This window comes from Hirundo rustica, chromosome Z (assembly GCF_015227805.2).
Source record: "Hirundo rustica isolate bHirRus1 chromosome Z, bHirRus1.pri.v3, whole genome shotgun sequence".
In the NCBI taxonomy this organism is placed as follows: domain Eukaryota; kingdom Metazoa; phylum Chordata; class Aves; order Passeriformes; family Hirundinidae; genus Hirundo; species Hirundo rustica.
In genome coordinates, this window is record NC_053488.1 from 58,297,397 (window position 1) to 58,313,980 (window position 16,584).

Here is a 16,584-nt window from a genome sequence, read left to right on the forward strand (position 1 = left end):
ACAAGCTAGGAAAAAAATTTGTTCAGGGAGATTGGAGCAGGCAGACATGTCTGGTGAGGCCAGTGTAATGCAGGTAGATGCTGGTCTAGCCACTCCATAGACCCCTCCTGCTAATGAAAATCTGGTTCTTGTTTATTGTGAGGGGTATTTTTTCCCCTGATGTATACCTACAAGTATACCTTGTATAGAATCTGAATCTGTATAGACTGAATCTGTTGAAGTAGCATTTAGTTCCAGGAATATTGTGGTTTGGAACCACTAAGGTTTGCCTTTTTTTATTAAAAAAACTAACAAACAAACAAACAAAAAAAACCCATAAAACTTCAGTTGTGACTGTAATCTTTAAACGAAGTATCTTTGTTGGTGGGATTTCACTGATCCTTCATGAGTTTTTGCTAACCCACAGCCCTTACATGCTCTTGCTTACTTAATTTCTGTGAATGTCTTTCTGTCACTCAGAAATAAGTAATAAGAGCCAAATTAGCTAGTACTTGAACTTTCTTCTCACTAATGTAGTCCAGATATATATCAGGTCCTTTAAAACCTTATTGTATCATAGATAGAAAATATTAGCTCAGTTTTTCTGCTTAGCAAGAACTTGCATACTCATGACCAAATACTTGGAAATTTCAGCTGTCTCATCTCATCTCATTTCATCTCATCTCTCTGGCTTATAATTCCCCACTCTGAATAATACTTCCACATTCTACCTATTGTCTTTAACAATGACTTTCTCAGAGAAAGACTTGGAAAAGTCAAAAGTCAAAAAGACATGTAGCAAAGTGCAAGTCTAATAAAAATAAAAGTTTAAATAAGAGCTGTCTGTTTTAAGGTGTTTCCTTCTCCTAGTACAAAAAATGGTGGAAGGGTTGGGGTCTGTGTAATCCGGTGTTTTTGGTAACTGTGTGTTACAGTTGCCAGGCAGTGGTACATTTTTAAGTGCTTGAAAGGCAAGCAAGTTCTGTATTCTATCTATCCCAGTTTTTGAGCCTAATTCAGTTACAGCTCCTTTGGAATTTGTGAAATAAAATAAATTAAAGGAGGATCAGATCTTCTAATTCTACGCTGTCTGAACCATGATTGCTTTTCATGAGGAAATATCCTTAGCTTGAAATTCTCAGGTAATAATGAGTTTCTCAGAACAAAAGCATTTGCTAATTGAGTGACAGAAGTTATTAGGGTTTCAGCACTATTCTGTACCATTTCCATGAGCTGAAACAGTGTTCCCTCACTCAGCTGAAGAAGCTGATGAGGCTGACAGACTAGCTGGACTTCACTGTCCTTTGTTTAGCTTGGTATTCTTTAAAGTTCTGTATTTGCTGAAAAGCCTTCTATCACATTCTAGCAAGCCCTTCATCTTTTTTTAAGGTGGTCTCAACATCATCCAGAGGCTTCTGTGTACCTGACACAACATGTGGATTGATTGCATAAAAGAATTCAAAAAGCTAGAGTTTAAGTCACTTGAAAACTTTGCTTCCTGTAACAAAATTGGTGTTTTAAGGAGGGAAAGTTGAGGGGGAATGCAGTGAATCCTCTGTCTGGCTTGTATCCAAAATAGTTGTATCAAGACTGTGCAACACTGGCCTAGAATGCAGCTGAGTAAAATTTTTACAGCGAGAAAGGATTGATCAAATCTTTATGTGTAGCTAGAGGAGGAAAATCCAAGGGGTTTTTGGACATATGTATTCTTACTCTGTAAGAGTAAGTAAAGCTTGAGGCCTTCTTATTCACCCTGAAGGTAGCCATGCCCTGCAGTTCACTGGATCATATAATTTAATTCTGTCTACATTAATTTATATTGCATCATTAATGACTTTTAAGGGGATGGAAAGGGTATTTGGCTTGCTGGGCTGATTTTTATTTTCCCCTCCCTTTTGGTAGGTTAGATCTAATCCCTCTTTGTTCAAATAGAGAGAAAAAGATAGTGTTCATTGCTACAAAAAAGCAACTAGTGTAAAGATAATTTGAATTCAGAATTCATCACTGGGGAGCCAGTATCTTATACTGCATTCTTTGGGACAATTCTGCCCTTTTACACAGAGGAGAAATAATGGTAGCTTACAAACACCCATGAACTGAGATTTGGTATAGATTCACTTTTTCATAGTTGTAGTTCTAACAGAGATAGACATTAGTTTCACATTGTAATACTGATTTTAAATGCTGTGATACTCTGACACTGCTTATGTACTATTTAAATTTTTCATTCTCATTTGAAAATTGATTTTGATTTATTTCAATTATGATTTGAATACCAGAGGAAATATTCCAGCATTCAGAATTTTATATTATCTGCCTGCTAATTAGAGATGCGAGGCCTAATACCCATGAATAAACCCAGCAGTAATGCGTCAGAAAATTACACCAGAGTGAAAGAAAACCCCAAATTTCCTTAGTTTAGCTGTTAATAGGACTACTACTTAAGAAGCTTAATCATTTTGATGGTGAAAGAGTCCATTTTATTCCCTCAACCACTTATGATCTGGGGTTTGTGATGTATTTTTTTAAGTGCTTTTGGTCATGTGTGTCTAATGGTTGCATTTCACTGCAGGGTTTGCCTCTGGTTCCTTGTCAAGATGTTTCTCTAGTGCATTTGGTTAATTTCATTCTGTTTGGGCCATATCTGTTAACCTTTGTCCAGCAGCAAATGGATGACTTTCATCTGTGCATTGCCTCTATTTCTTGGGCAGGCAGGACTTCAGTGTAAGGTGAAGTCCTAAAAGTCTTTTTCTAATCAGAGCATTCTCCATCTCCAGAGCCCTAAAGTATTTATATCTGAACTGTTTGCATTGTAGATTACTGAATGGTGTTTCTTGCTCAGGAGTATATTTAAGTTTTGAATAAGATGTGAGTTCGAAGGGGAGAAAAGTGTAATGTGTTTTGAGTGCTCTTAATGCTGGTAATTCTAGATATGTCTACTGTTAACAAAAGCTGTGAGTTCTTGTGTGCAGAGCAATATTGTGCATGCAGCTTTTCTGCTTTATAGTTACTGTAAGTGTTCGCAGTTTTTCAGCCTCATTATTATGAACCAATATATGTATGTGTGCATGTGGTGGGATGTTAATGTCACTTTCCAGATGCTGCTTTTGCTGACTGGCAAGAAACGTAAGTTTCACAGCTTTTTTATTTAAAGCTGTTTTGGATGAGCTTACTTAGCACATGGCAGCAGAAACAGTGAGATTTCCCAAGCAGGCTGCAGTTCAGAAAAGAGAGTTACCTAATATAGGAGGACTCCTTCAAACTGGGCATGTGCAAACAAATGCAAACTGTGCAAACAAATTGCACATGTTGTTAAATTCTCAGAAATTTCCTCCCATAGGGCTCTTTAGAGGGAAAAAAAAAAAAAAAAAAAAAAAAAAAAAAAAAAAAAAAAAAAAAGGTGATTTTCAAAGTAATCTGTTGGTTAAAAGACTGTGTTGGTTTTCTGAGAGGTAGCGTGTGTTTGTATGTCTTGTTGAGATCTGTACATGTGAAACATTGGTGTATTGCTAAAGTCAAAAAAAACAGAGGCACTTTATGAAATTCTCCAGTGTGTGCCAAGAAGACTTCCACTTGAGGTGGGATGCCTTTGAAAATTCAGTCAGACGTCTCTGCATTCCTAGTGTCATTTGAAGTAATGTGTAAGTATGTTAAAAGGATAGGTATTTTTCATGGAAGACATGGGCAGACATGGCTGAAGTATTTTAAGGAAGACAAAACTATTTTGCTCACATGAATAATAAAAGGGAATAAATTATTGTAATTATAATTATTTAATAAACATTTTCATTAATGAATGATAAATATTATTATTATTATTATTATTATTATTATTATTATTATTATTATTATTATCCTTGCATAATAAAAGGAAACCATTATGCTTCTTATAAATGGAATAATTTAAATAATAATTAAAAAAAATTATATGTATGTATGTAAATACCCCTCATGATGATACAGGCTAGGTCTAGTGGGGACAAGTAGCCAATCTGGGACAAGGCCCAGACAGGAAAATAAGGGTCAGCAGCACCTGGGGCAGTGTGAGACAGATATGATCCTGAGAACCAGGGTAGGATAAGAACCATCTCCTCTGCTCAGAGTCTGCCAGGACCCATCTGGGTACTGCCTCCCTTTTGAGTCCATGACACAGGGATGATACTGGTGGGAAATGATGGCAAGCCACAAGGGACACAGGAGAGGCTGTGGAACCAGGGCTGCCTCAGCTGGGAGGAGGAATGGCTTCCATGTCAACCCTCCCATCCAGCCCATGGGATGGGGGAGATGCAGCCAGGTTCCTCACATTAGTGTGTAGTGGGAGGGAGGGTTAGGGACACCTGAGACATGCTGAAACACGGGAAATTAAAACTGACTAAAAGGAAGAAACATTTTTCCTGCAAGATCACTCCAGCACTGGCATGGATGCCCAGACAAGCTGTTGCCATCACCAGTCTTGGAGCTTATCAAACACCAACTGGGTAAGGCCCTGAGAAACCTAGTCTTAGCTCAAAGCTGCCTGTGCTATGGGCAGGGTTGGACTGGAGACCTCCTGTAGTCCCTTCCTGAGTTATCCTGTTATTATTTATGTGACAGAAAAATGTGTGTGTGTGTAGTCTTGGCTCCATGTGGCACACAGCTTTGTTTTGAGACAGTAACCATAGTATATAGACATATCAAGAGTGCGAGCTTTTATTCAAGTAAATATTGAACTGTGGAAATACGATGCATAATGCTCTTGCAAAATAAATTTTTAAAATAACAACAACAACAATAATAACAATAATAATAATTGTTTCCTTTCTGCCTGTGTATACAAAAGACCAAGCAATTATTCATTTGGACTTGGGCAAGAGATAACAAACCAAATTGGAATCTGAATACTCACACTTCCGCCTTTTCTTATTGCGTATCTTTTCCTGAGTAGAACTTGGCATGCATGTTGTGGTCTTGCTCTGAGATGATAGTCTGCCCTTTGATGGTGTTTTAAAATAGTAGAGAAAAATTCTTAAAATTTCAACTTTATATTGCTTAAGAAATACATGGATATATTATTTCTTTTCTTCTTTACAGACAGGAAGGTAGTTTAACCTTCAGCAATGAGTTAGCTGCGGTAGTAATCAACCTCTGATTTTTATATTGTAGAGACGGATTCATCCATTAAGTCCTGTGTGCAAAGCTAAGTGCTTACAGAGCACTTTCCCAAATATGTTTGATTATCAGAGCGCAGCTATTGTTCCGGGTAATTAATATGGGACTATAATACCATTTGGGTGAGTGCTATGTCTATATTTCCAAGGCCGGATAATCTCTCTTGTTTATATTCTCTTCTGTCTATGGCATTTTATGTAGGTTATTGATTTTTCTTTGCTTGCAGGAAATAAAGTGCTTTTGCAGGTCTGGTGGGAAAGATCAGGCAGACCTTATATTTGCTTGAGGAAGGTGTTGCTAAGAATAAATAATAAGTGGGTGTCTTGGTTTGAAGGACAGTTGTCTAAGGAAGGCAGGAGCCTCCCTTGGAATGGAAAATGTAGATCTCGTCCCACCAAGTTATTGTAATTCTGAAATTAAGGGGGCTCTCAGGCAAAACATATGAGAGTAGTAATAACAATTCTTTACTGGTGTGTGTAATAAGGCAAACAAACAATAACGACTGTGGCATTAACAGCGATCAGAACCACAAACCCAGTGAGCCCTTCTCTCCAGCAGGCGCTTTCCCCGTCGGTGCAGTTCTGCTCATGGCCACCAGGGGCGCTGGTGGCTCCCGGTGGGCCGGGCGGGTGCGATGATTCCCCCGCGGCTGCAGGGGGCGCTGTGGCGCGGGCTGAGGGAGCGCGCGGTGATGGCGGCTGGGCCGAGATGGGGCGAGATGGAGGTGAGGCTTTGCTTCACCTGCCCTAGGGCAGCTGGTCCCGGTGCCCCAGCAGGACTCTCAGAAACAGCAAGCTGGGCCAGCAGGAATGAGCAAAAATCCAGGGGTGGTAGACGAGATGTATCAGAAACTCTGGAGCTGTGGCTGGAATCACGGGAGGTCAGGGCAGGCAGGGGCTGCGGGGCTACAAGGCAGCAAAAGCTTGGAGCAGTGCTGAAGGAGCGGGCGTGGGACCGCGCCAGCCCGGCTCCCAGCAGGGCCGAGAGGAGCAAGCTCAAGTTCCACACGACAGAAGAAGGCAGGACCGAGCTGGGTTCTGGTGGCAGCAGGGAATTCATTTCCCCAGAACAGCAGCTCCTAGTGTTCTCCGCCAAAGCCGAGCGAGAGAGCCTGGCTAGCCACTGCCCCCACCGCTTTACCTGCCCAGTTCTCACAGTATCTTTGCCCTTCAGAGAGAAACCCCGCCAGATAAGAGAAATGCCATTTCTTTGTTTTTCTGAAGTACCCAGTAGTTAGTGTTTCTCACTAATTTACGGGAAAAATTCTATAGGTGAGAAGGAACAAAAGAAAAGAAACCTAACCCCCAACAGTGGGGTTTAGTAGTCTTCCAGCTACCATGTATGAGCAGGGATATAGTAACTTCTAACCCCCAGTCTAAATGGGTGTTCTTTAATTCATTATCCTAAAGACTGATTCTTAAAGAGGAAAATAAATGTTCTTGTCTCAGAAGCTTACTTTTCATTGAAGGTTACTGGGACTGAGGTGACATAAGGACATTCCACATTCAGATCAGACTTCTAAGTCAATTTATTTTGAAACAACTAAGAATTTTTTTTATTTCAAAATAAATAGTTATTGTTTTCAAAATTAAAAGCCTGAATTTAATTTATAGGAGGAAAAGCAAACAGAAGTGCCTTTTTCAGTAAAAAGCTTTTAGTAAAGCTTAGGATTTCCTCCTCATCCCTTCAAAATACTCAACCTTGAATGTTTTGGGATATCAGTAGTTGACATCAAGCTGAGAGAATTCTTTAAATAAGAAAATATTTATACGTGAAACTTTGGAAGCTATAACTTTGTCAAAGGAAAATGATGGGTCTCTCAGGTGGTTTTTAGTCATATTTTGTATGGTTTGTAATCTCTAAGACATGTCAGTGATGTTGTCTGTCCATAAAACTCGTTATGTTGCAAGCATGTATTAAGACCTCTAAAACAAGGGAACATATTTTCAGCAATTATAAGTACTTTTATTGTCAAAAAAATTGTGGCATCTGATGCCTTACTTGAGTTATCTTGTAGCTGATTTTTTGCCTTCTTTTCTAATCTAACAAGTTAAAGATGTCTCGGGATAAAAATTCTGAAAGTTGGTCATTAACCTGTGTTTATCTGTAACTTCATTTCTTTTGACTAGCACCATCCTTTTCTTGGGGTAGGCAATGATGCTGAGCCACAAGTCAGGGGCTAATTGAACGCAGCAAATTTAAGATAGATTTTTTTTTTTTTTAACCAGCCCTCTATTTTTGCCTAATTCAGTCTTTGTGGAAAAGAGAGGAAATTTTATAACTGACTTCCATGAAAGCAGGCGATACTAAAGAACCTTCCCAGCCTGACCATTCACAAGACTCTTGACAGTCACACTCCCACCACCAGGGACTGTCACTGCTGGGCCTGAAGCCCCTTCATGGTGGCCACTCCAGTGACCTGACAGGTCCCCACCTGACTCCTACACATTCTCATAGGCCCAGGTTTTCTGTCCAGTTTGACCCCAGGTTTCCCACAGCAGAGGCTTGGATGTCTCTATCCATGAAGCCATTTTATTCATGGTGTCGTAACACAGAAACAAATCAAGCTTTGAGCCTCCAAGGAGGGAGCCTGAACAAAGGAGCCCATGGGCTCTTATCCCCGTACAGTCCAAGTGTGCCGAAGTCTCACTTTCCCTCCTGGAGTCTTGGGCTCCAGCCCTGTCACAGTGTTCATCCCATCCATCCACCTGGCTGGAGCCAGCATCTTCATGTCCTGTGTTATGTGAAGAGTTGACACTTCCTAGCCTCCTGCCTGGGGCTCCTGCCACCCAGAGCTCAATCTGCAGCTCACACTTCAGGCTGCAAACTGAGCTACCTGCACCTAAAGTATTCCTCTGCTGTAATCCTCCTTGGGAAGGACTTAACAAAGAGGTGTTGCACCTTAGCATCCTCACCCTTTTTGTGGGCTAAACGTGGAAAGCTGTCCAATGTTCTTGCTTTCTTATCATATGCTGGAGTGAGGGGAGAGTGGTTTATTAGTTCTGGTGCACATCAACATATACCTGTAATCCTCCCATTCTTTCCTAATGTCTTGGAAGTCTTAGCTGGAAAAGACCTTATCTTGTCACTGAAGGCTTAGTAACACACCTTCATTAGCTGGAAAAAACAAACTGAGTTTTTCCATAGTTATTTTGAAAAGGTATTAGTTTGTGTACAACATCCTTATAGGTCAACATGTTATAAATAAGATGGACCAAATTAGATAAATCAAAATTTGGAATTTTATTGAGAGACAAAATGACAGTCTCGGACAGCCACAATTAAAAGGACAGCGTCGAGCCCGGGGTCGCCGCAGGGTGAACACTTGATAACACACTCTGTCAGTCTGTTATCCCCCAAGTTCACATTTTCGGTTTGCAGCAGTCTCTTTTTATACACTGGATCGCGGAGAGAGACTCGGGATTTTGACGGTCCTTCCTCCGAGGCATCTTCATTAATCATGCAGGTCTCAGTTCCGAGAGTCTGAATAGATCGGCGGAGGAGGACAATACTGTTAATGGTTGGGTCCAGGTGTGGTGTGGAGATGTTAATTTCTGACGGAGACGATCTAGATATCGATCTGAGGTAATCATCTGGTTCTCTGGGCTATCATCTCCGTTTTCCGTCGCCTTTTGTTCCCTTTCAAGGATTCCCGGCAGCGGCATTTTCTCGTTCCTCTTTCTGGTAATTCCAATCATGTTTTCGTCGTGTCCCTCCCATGCCTTTTTGGGCTAGAGAAATTCCTTTATTTTGTTGAGCCACCTTCCCCTGAGTTAATTCACAATATGCTAGTTTGAGCAAAACTTAACTTACAACATGCTAGTTTATACAAAACTTATATTTATATGGCTTGTATTACATTTTATATCCTATTAACACGAATTAACTTTAGAACATATATTACAAACCTAATGTATTTATTAGCTATTACTTTACAACTGTAATTTTTTTTTTAAGGACTCTTGTGTTTAAAGGGCTAAAACATAGGTAACAAAAACAAGGAGTGTTCACTGAGCTGGAAGCAGCACCCTCTGGATTTCCTGTGGAATTACCAGGCAAGGGACTCGCACCTTGGCTTGTCTGCCTGTCAGCTTTTCTGGTAGAGAGCAACTGAAATTGCTGTTGCTTCTCATCACAGGAAGTTATTCCCACTGCTCTGCACAGAGCTCGTTTATTCAGCAAAATGCCACATGAGCTTCCCTGCCTTGGTTTACTAGATTTGTGTTGGGGGTTAAGTTTAGTTTTGGTTTTTTTCCTTTCCCTGTAGAATTTTTCCCCCCCATAAGTTGCTAGGAGACTAAATACTGATGCTTAAAGGGTACTTGACCCACACAAAAGAAGTGGTGAGGGCAGTAGATCACTTAGTTTGAGGGGGAGGGAAAGGCCCGGGGGCTCCGGGAGCTGAGGGTGGTTTTTTCTTCTGCTCTTGGTTTCGGAGAGGACGGTCGGGCGACTGCTGGCTGCGTGGAGTCCACTGTTAATGGAGGGTCCGGTCCTGGGAATTCTATCATCTGCTGGAGTGCCCAGGAATTCGGAGCTCCTTGCCTGCCCTGCTGGAGCTGGGCCAGCCCTGCCCGGCCATCGCGGCTTCTTCAGCACTGCTCACTTTGCCTGCCGGGGACAACCCGCTGTTTCCAGCCATCAGCCCCGGAGTTTCCACCGTTTCGGCTTGGTGCTCTCAGGGTCCCAAGGGATCAGACTGCCTGGGACTTGTGAGACAAAGCCCCTCGGTGTTCTTGGTTCTGTTTATTATTATTATTATTGCTGTAGTTGTTGTTGTTTGTTTGTCCTGTTATATTTACTAGTAAAGGACTGTTATTCCTTTCCCCATAGCTCTGACTGAAAAGCCTCTTTAATCTTCTAAATTATAATACTTGGAGGGAAGGGATTGGAATTCCCCATTCCTAGAGAGACCCGCCTCTCCCTAGCAGATACCTGTCTTTCAAACCAAGACAATTTGATCTAAGTTCTGTTTCACATTCACATTTTTTTTTTTAGTTGGCAATTGATACATGCTTTCATAGATCCTTCAAGTCAGCAGTCTTCCAAGAGGTACCTTTTCTTTTAGTTCTTATCAGTAAGTCAAAACCTGGAGCTGTATTTTATTTATGGATATGTGGCTTGATTTAGGTAGCTAAAAGGACATTTCATGTCCTCTTTATGACACTTAGGCATCTTAAAAATGTAGGACAAGGTTCCAAATAGCCAAAGCTGTTTTATAAGATTAAAACCTTATGAGCTAGATAGGCCTGTTTCTGTTCCCTGCATACTTTTTATTATTGGGGGACATCTCTAGTAATCATATAACCTTTTGAGATTTTTTACTCAAAAGTTAGCAAGGCTATGTCCCACTGGTCTCAATGTGATCATGGTTATGAATATTAGTCTTCTCCATGCTTTAGGAAAGAAGCTGTCTTAACTGATTATAGGTAGATTCCAGAAAGATAACTGTATTGTATCTAGTTTGTGCATAGAGTGACTAACTCTTCTGAAGATGTCATGCTAAAGAAGTATTGAATGCATATAGCTGTCACGTATCTGAGCAACTGCAGACTCCTGTGACAGGACTAAATCTGCTGCTTTACATTACAGCATCCTTCCTTTGCTCCGAGTTAGTGATCTGTGGGGAGAGTGCTGGAGCAAAGGTGAAGTATTTCTGTCATCTCTGCCATGATTCAGCTCCTGGCAAAAATTAGCTTTTCTAATATGCCAGCGTCATTGCAATACCACTGCAACGGTGCATACAAGCATCTCTAGGGGGCTGTTTGGAAATTATACTTCCACAAAGAATTTGTCGGTGGAAGAGAGAAGTGCAGTCCCCAAGGGTGCTGTTGTTGGTTGCTGCTGTTGGAGATCATTTGCATGAGAGATCATATTGTTGTGCTGTTACCTGACTACAGAACTGAGTCAGATGTTTGCTGGGAAGGAAGGGTGCATTTGGTTGCTACTGTTTATTAACTCCACTTTTTTTATTGTCAGTAATGTCAGAGGTTTGGGTTTTTTTTATTTCTTTCCAGCTGTGATAGACAAAATGTCAGCAGAATAAGTGACCTACTCTCCAAAACTTGCCATGAACCATTTGGTTGGACCACCTGAGGGGGAGATAAGTGAGGAGCCAGCAAATGGAGCAGTGAATGAGTCAGTGGAGGCTGACCTGGAGCACCCAGAGGTGGAAGAGGAGCAGAGGTATGCAGCTCGTTACCCAAGGTACACCAACAGCAGCCACGTGGGCCTGTCTGGACAGGAGGAGGAAAGCATGTTAGCTCGGTCAGCCAGCACTGAGAGCGGTTTCCACAATCACACAGATACTGCAGAAGGGGATGTGATAGCAACAGTGGAGGACAGTTATGACATTGAGAGAGTGCAGGAGAATGAGGATGAGAGTGCATATGCAGTTCAGTACAGGCCTGAGTCCGAGGAGTACACAGAGAATGCTGAGGCTGAGCATGGAGAGGCTATTCATAATCAAACATTGCCCAACCACTTACATTTCCATTCCATTGAGCACGAAGAAGCCATGAATGCAGCCTACTCGGGTTATGTCTACACGCATCGCCTCTTCCACCGAGGAGAGGATGAACAATATGCTGAGGCTTATGCTGACTATGGACTGCAGGAGCATGTGTATGAGGAAATAGGAGACACACCAGATCTCGATGTTAGGGAGGGCATCCAGCAGTATGAACGCGAGAGGGAGGAAGCTGATAATTACCGCAAGGAGGCACTTGGTGCCCGCCTTCACCATTATGATGAACGGTCTGATGGAGAGTCTGACAGCCCTGAAAAGGAAGCAGAGTTTGCACCTTACCCAAGAATGGATAGTTACGAACAAGAGGAGGACATTGATCAGATTGTAGCAGAGGTGAAGCAGAGTATGAGCTCCCAGAGCTTAGACAAAGCAGCTGAAGACATGCCGGAGTCAGAGCAGAGTCTGGAGCATGGTCAGGCTCTTGTCAGTGGTGGGCATGAAAGTAATGGCCAGCTCACATCTGGTTCTCGAGTTACATCTGGCTCGGGAGAATCTGTACAGAGGTACAGCAAGGAAAAAAGAGATGCAATTTCACTGGCCATCAAGGATATTAAAGAGGCTATTGAGGAAGTAAAGACAAAGACCATCCGTTCTCCTTACACTCCTGATGAACCTAAGGAGCCTATCTGGGTGATGCGGCAGGACATCAGTCCATCCAGAGATTCTGACGACCAGAGGCCGCTAGATGGAGATGTGAGTACACAAAGCTTTCACCTCTCAAGTTATCTGTATCTAATTCCTTTAACTGTGACATGCATGGCAGTGAAGGAGGGTGCTTTATGTTCTTCTGAGTCTCAGTCCTGAAAATTGCTTGTTTTAATTTGTGCTCTGGAGCAGTACATCATAAGAGAAGTACACATTAACAAATAGCCAGATTTTTCTTTATTTAACAATGCTGACCCCAGGTGTACAGTACAAGAATTTGTCACGTGAAGCTCTTGACTTGTTTTTTTCTGAAACAAATGCTGTTATATTTTTTTACTGCCTTAATATATTTTAGAATACCGACCAAACAGTTTTCTACTGTCTATCTTTGTCCGTTTGTTAGCTCTTAATTTTCTACGTTTCGTGTTCTGTCACATAACAATCCCAACAGTTCTGTCAGAAATCTGGTAATATTCTTTATGATGGTATCATAGATCAGATTAATTTTTTAGAAAAGTTGCATGTCAATTTGCAGGCTCTAGAAATATGTTACAAACCTCAGTGTATGATATTATCACTGTAAAGTGTATTTACAGCGACCTGAGTATTGAAGGCAGTTGTTCAGGTTTAAGCAGTAGCATTTACGAAATTGTGTGCTTTTGGCATGAGGTTTAACTTGGATCAGGGTTGTCTACCAGTTTGAGATTCCAGATGTCCTTAAGATAATATTTACTTCAACTTTTATGAGTTTTCTGCATTATTTTGTAAAATATGCTCATAAACAGCTGTTAAGCATGTTAAATGTATGCCTGGTACAAAAAGCGCTGATAGGCTAAATTTACTGACTAAGAATTATCTATTACATGTTCGTATTTTACTACTTCAAGAGCAAGTACCTGCAAACAATGATCCATTCCTCTTCATTGCTGTGGAGTGGTTTCTGTGACCTTTTGTTTGGGGTGTTTAGGGGTATTTTTTTGGAAGAACAGCAGAATTAGAACTTATGTGTTATTTTGGTATTTTAGACTGAATTGTTGCAACATTCTAGGAATGAATGACAACTATTCAAGATACCTCAGTTATTGCAAAGGGAATTCATATGGTGAAAAAAGATCTCATGCCACGTAGATCTGTGACAGGCTTCTGATTTGTTTACCTGTCTTCAAAATGAGGAAGGCTAGTATTCTACAAATGGGAAGAGATATTTGGAGCATGGTGTTTGGGATGCTGAAAAAACATGCAAGCTGATTGAGACTTATAGCTTCCGGATTTTATTTTTCCTGCAAAACCGTTGGAAACACAGTGAATAGTGTGTTGTGGGTTTTTTTCCTTGATTCTTAATAGAAAACCTAATTGAACCTTATAAAAAGCCCAAACAACCATATTGCAAAAGTTACTTCCACAAATATTTTTTTAAATTTTGTCTGTTACAGAGTTGATTTGCAGTCATGTGAGGGAAGAAATCTTCCCAGATTATTTTGTGCGGGAAACCATTATTTTTAATTTAACTTTAGGAATTTACAAAACTAAAATTATTTCTGTCCTCATTTTCAAATACATCACATTACTCTTTTTCTTCGCATTTTGTTTACCATATTGTCTGTAAATGCTGTTATTGCTTGGAGGATCAAAGAAGTTCCTGTTGCTTCCTACCTGATTGTAACACTGAGTACTGTGATGGTCTTCTTGACATTAGGTTAAGGATCCTGAGAGCACCAAGTTCTTCCTGAAGGTGCTTCACCTCCTCTCCAAAATCCATGTGCATCTTGCAGAATTAAACTTTTCTGAGACATGCTTATATGACTCAGTCTAGTATACTCATACAGTGGACAAAACAGGTGTTTTTATTGGTCTCTGCATACATTAAATATTGAGGTACATAGAGGTTCCCATTTTGCACCAAAAAATTAATTTCTCATTCAATGTTTTTCATACCATGTCAGATAAGAACCTGACTGAAATTTTCAGGGCTGGCTGGAATCAAAAGAGTGCTTTATAATGACAGTTGGTATAGCTCAGTGAAGAGAAAAACGATGGCTGTAGATGTACAAAGAGTCTGTGCTTGGAAGGAAGAAGGAAATTACACAAATAATTCAGAAGATCTATAGCAGATTGAGAATACTTGTTGTAGGAAGGGCTTGGGACTGAGTAGGAATTTTGCTTTTCTCTGAAGAAGAGGTATGTATTTGCTTTACTGGATTTTTTAATTTAGATGGAAACTCAAAAACTCTCTGCTTTCCTTAATGAAGCATTCCTAGAACTGTTTAGCTGTGTATTGGGCAAAAATAGCTTGTGTTGACTAAGTGACCGTAAGCAGTCAATGTAATAAAAATATAGTTGAAGTCCCTTCATCTAATTGTACATTGTTCTTCTTTCTTCATCAAGAATAAAGGCAAGGATCTCAGATGCGGGCTTTTCATTGTAACCAGTATATGCCAGAGATGTTTTTCAGTCTGATTTATAGCATTGACCTGGAAATATGACTGTTTTTACCTTCAGGCAGACACAATTTTCTTGCCCCAGAAGTATCAAATTACTGCAGATAAATAATGCAAATTGGGTGCTTTTTTTGCTTTCAGTTATTTTGCAAGTCTACTTTGAAACTTATCCTCAGTTGGTTTTTAGTAAAACAATTTTCTTTTAGAGATAAAACTTACCTGAAAATATCTCTAATAATATTGTCTTCTTAATCATGTGATATTGAAGCTTATAAGACTTCTTTAGATACAAATAACAGTAATTTTTTATTTAGCTAGAAGCAGTCCACCTGAGACCAGTGAAGCCAGAAGAATGATTTGTGGCTGAGACTCATTAAATACAATAGCCTCCTTTGCTTTTTCCCCCAAGAAGGTGACTGTTACACCCCACTCCTGGGCATTTGGGTAATAGGCTCACAGCAGAATGCTTGGTAGGATGCCATTTTGAAGTGTCCAGAGACTATTTTAAGAATCTAACAATTGAAGTATTCAGCCAACCTGCAGCTAGGTATAGTTTGGGATGTAGGAAAGACACGCAATGAGTGTGAAGGTGAGAAAGACTCAGATCACTGTATCTGTGTGTACTTAAAAAGTTCTGATTCCAGTCTTATTCACAGGTTAATCTATCACAATTATCAGTCATTCCTGGGTATTTATTCTCAAAAGGGATGTTTGGTCAGGTGTATGAGGAAGGTAAATTGCTCACTGCCAATGGGTGATTCTGTTGTAATAAACTGTGGTGTAGGAGGCAGGTAGCAGACTTCTGTGAATAGATAGTTTAAAGAAGTACCTGTTTAATATTTAACAATGGAGAATATTACCTGCCATGTAACTTGTGCACCCTGGTTTAATTATGCATGCTTTCACTTGCATCAGGGGTGGTCTAGACAGTGAGTTTGTGTGGAAGGTGTTGTACTTGTGTGTTTGATAAAAGCTGAAAAATCCTCAGTGTCTTTTGAATAAAGGCAGTAAGAGTATTTTTTTAACATTTGCCACACAAATGGGACCTATACAATTGACGTATATATCCAAAACCTGTTTATCAGAAACCTTTTAAACCAAAGCAGACCATCATTTGGATATGGCCTCAATAAGATCTCTTTTTCAATTACAATAGCAGTTAGAGCTGCACAGCTGCAAGAAGTGTGGCATCAGGAAACTGACCCTTGATGGAAAAGGCTATGGAACAGCATTGTTGATTCTTGTGGAAAAAGATTGTGTTTTCTGGGTGTGAAATTGAGAGATTTTGTTCACCCATGAAATCATGGAATCATAGAATGGCTTGGGTTGGAAAGGGCCTTAAAGATCATCTAGTTCCAGTTCCAACCCCTCTGCCACGGGCAGGGATGCCTTCCACTAGGCCAGGTTGCTCACAACCCCATCCAGCCTGGCCTTGAACACTTCTAGGGTTGAGGCAGCCACATCATCTGTGGGCAACCTGTTCCAGTGCCTCACTACCCTCACAATAAATAATTTCTTCCTAATATCTAATCTCTGCCTACCCTCTTTCCATTTGAAGCCATCCCCCCTTGTCCTGTTGCTACCTGCTCTTGCATATAGTCTTTCTCCAGCTTTCATTTAGGTACCCTTTAGGCAACTGGAAGGCTGCAGTTAGGTTACCCAAGCCCTTCTCTTTTCCAGGGTGAACAATCCACATTTTCTCAGCCTTTTCATCATACTGAATGAAGTTTGTAGCTGGAGCTATGAAAAAGCTTAGGCATGGACCTTGTAGTACATCTGTGCCTGAGAGCAGTGGAGCAGGAGACATACATTCTTTAGGAAAATATATTCTAGATGCACATAGTT

General features: G+C 40.6%; 1 protein-coding gene across 3 annotated transcripts in view; it reads left to right on the top strand.

Moving 5' to 3' along the window:
* APBA1 (amyloid beta precursor protein binding family A member 1) overlaps positions 1-16,584 on the top strand; it is a 101,263-nt gene that overhangs the window by 37,991 nt on the left and 46,688 nt on the right. For all 3 annotated transcript variants that reach the window (XM_040090337.2, XM_040090339.2, XM_058424109.1), the window contains exon 2: positions 11,145-12,349. In XM_040090337.2, the coding sequence (XP_039946271.1) occupies positions 11,198-12,349 (1,152 nt within the window). In that variant the 5' untranslated portion in view covers positions 11,145-11,197. The remainder of the gene's footprint in view (positions 1-11,144; positions 12,350-16,584) is intronic.